At 41.2% G+C, this 1,782-nt stretch overlaps 1 protein-coding gene across 1 annotated transcript; it reads left to right on the top strand.

Moving 5' to 3' along the window:
• Positions 1-243: 243 nt before the first annotated feature.
• SARC_15362 (hypothetical protein) lies at positions 244-1,607 on the top strand (the record flags this gene model as incomplete). The annotated part of the gene is made up of 2 exons (XM_014290515.1): positions 244-363; positions 1,403-1,607. Coding segments are annotated over 2 exons (325 nt in total), but the record flags the coding sequence as incomplete, so codon positions are not given.
• Between the last annotated feature and the right edge of the window lie 175 nt (positions 1,608-1,782).

The following is a 1,782-nucleotide window of genomic DNA, read 5'->3' as shown; positions in this document are numbered from 1 at the left end:
TATATATATATATATTATATGTTTCTATATATGTGTATAAATTTACATATAAATATATATATATATATACACTCGAAGTTTTAGATGTGACAACTGTCGTGGAAGTAGGTAAGAACACGTCTCTTGCACTGTTTACACCGACCAAAAATATAAGTGCACCATCCCTTTTTCTTGTAGTTTTGGTTCGTTTCCCGCCTTCTGGCTGGGTGTTCTGGTATACCTACGACCTATTTTTCATTGGTTATGCATGCTTGTCCTTCACTCCTTCTGTCTGCGCAGATTATTTTGCCTGGGTTCATGCAACAGATCGTCAACTGCCGCGACGCCATCGCCCAGGAGTATCTGATGGAGTGTATCATACAGGTATCTCATACATATCCATATTTATATATCTACCTACAGTTGTCAATATCTACCTACGATTGACAGTACCCATCTATATTCGCCGATGCCTATCTGCGAACTGAAGGCGATCAACTTTTTTATCACTTCCTGTCATATATAATCGCTATTAATTGCAAAACGAAAGTAGACATATATAAATATATGTATATATAGTCCCAACATATAAAGTATCTGATGTAGCTCATCATCCAGGTACGTTTCACCTACCCATATTTTTATACCTACCTGCAGTTGTCAACACCTACTGACAATTGCCAATGCCTACCTACAATGGTATGCAATCCACTCATTCACCTCCTCATCAATAACTGATGCAGTGCATCATCCAGGTGCCTTATACCCGCCTACTCGCCCTACCTTCCCCATACCTACCTACACATGGCATGCGACCTACTTCTTCTTCACTCTCTAGTTATATCTGGCCAGAAGTTCGGTCCTTTCACTGGTGATACCTTGTCTCTTTCTCTCGTCTTGTCGATGTTGTGAGGCTTCTCACCTTATATTGCCAATCAAACTATGCATAAACTATGCTCCTGTTATATTCTGCAATGTTCGCCCAACCTGCGCATAATCTGAGTGATCTGTGTAGTTGCACTCCCATAGTACTTTCTCGCTCTACCCACATACGGCTACCTACGTATTGGCGGTGTGTCTGTTTCTATACTATGGATACATTATATATATCTGTACCTATGTATACTCGCTCTACCCACATACGCCCACCTACGTATTGGCGGTGTGTCTGTTTCTATACTATGGATACATTGTATGTATCTGTACCTATGTAAACTCGTTCTACCCGCATACACCTACCTACGTATTGGCAAATTGCCTGCTCCTATTCCATAGATACATTTTATGTAACCGTACCTACGTATAAAAGCTCTACCCACATACGCCTACCTACGTATCGGCGGTCTCCCTGCGTCTTTTCTATAGATACCTTATATGTACCTACACCGACCACCACCTATACACTCTCCCCCATGGCACGCAGGTGTTCCCAGACGAGTTCCATCTACGCTCGCTGTCTGTTTTCTTAGACGGGTGTGCTCAGCTACAGCCGAAAGTCAATGCTAAGACTATCCTCAACAGCCTGATCGACCGCTTAGCTACATATGCTCTCACAGACGCCGCCCAGGTGCCCACTGACGTCCAACTATTCGACGTGTTCTCGAGACATGTGTCAGATCTCATTAATGTAAGGTTTGCGGGATACGTATATAGGGATGTATGTGTGAATTCCGGTGTTACGTGACGAGTATAAAGATACGTATGTTTCTATATATATACGGTTTTATATATGGATATATATAAATGTTTATATGATTATATATATATGTATACAGATGCATCAGCTCATATATACATATATAT

This window comes from Sphaeroforma arctica (genome assembly GCF_001186125.1).
Source record: "Sphaeroforma arctica JP610 unplaced genomic scaffold supercont1.6006, whole genome shotgun sequence".
Classification (NCBI taxonomy): Eukaryota; class Ichthyosporea; order Ichthyophonida; genus Sphaeroforma; species Sphaeroforma arctica.
The sequence above is the reverse complement of the archived record's forward strand: the minus strand, read 5'-3'. Positions and strand labels throughout refer to the sequence as shown.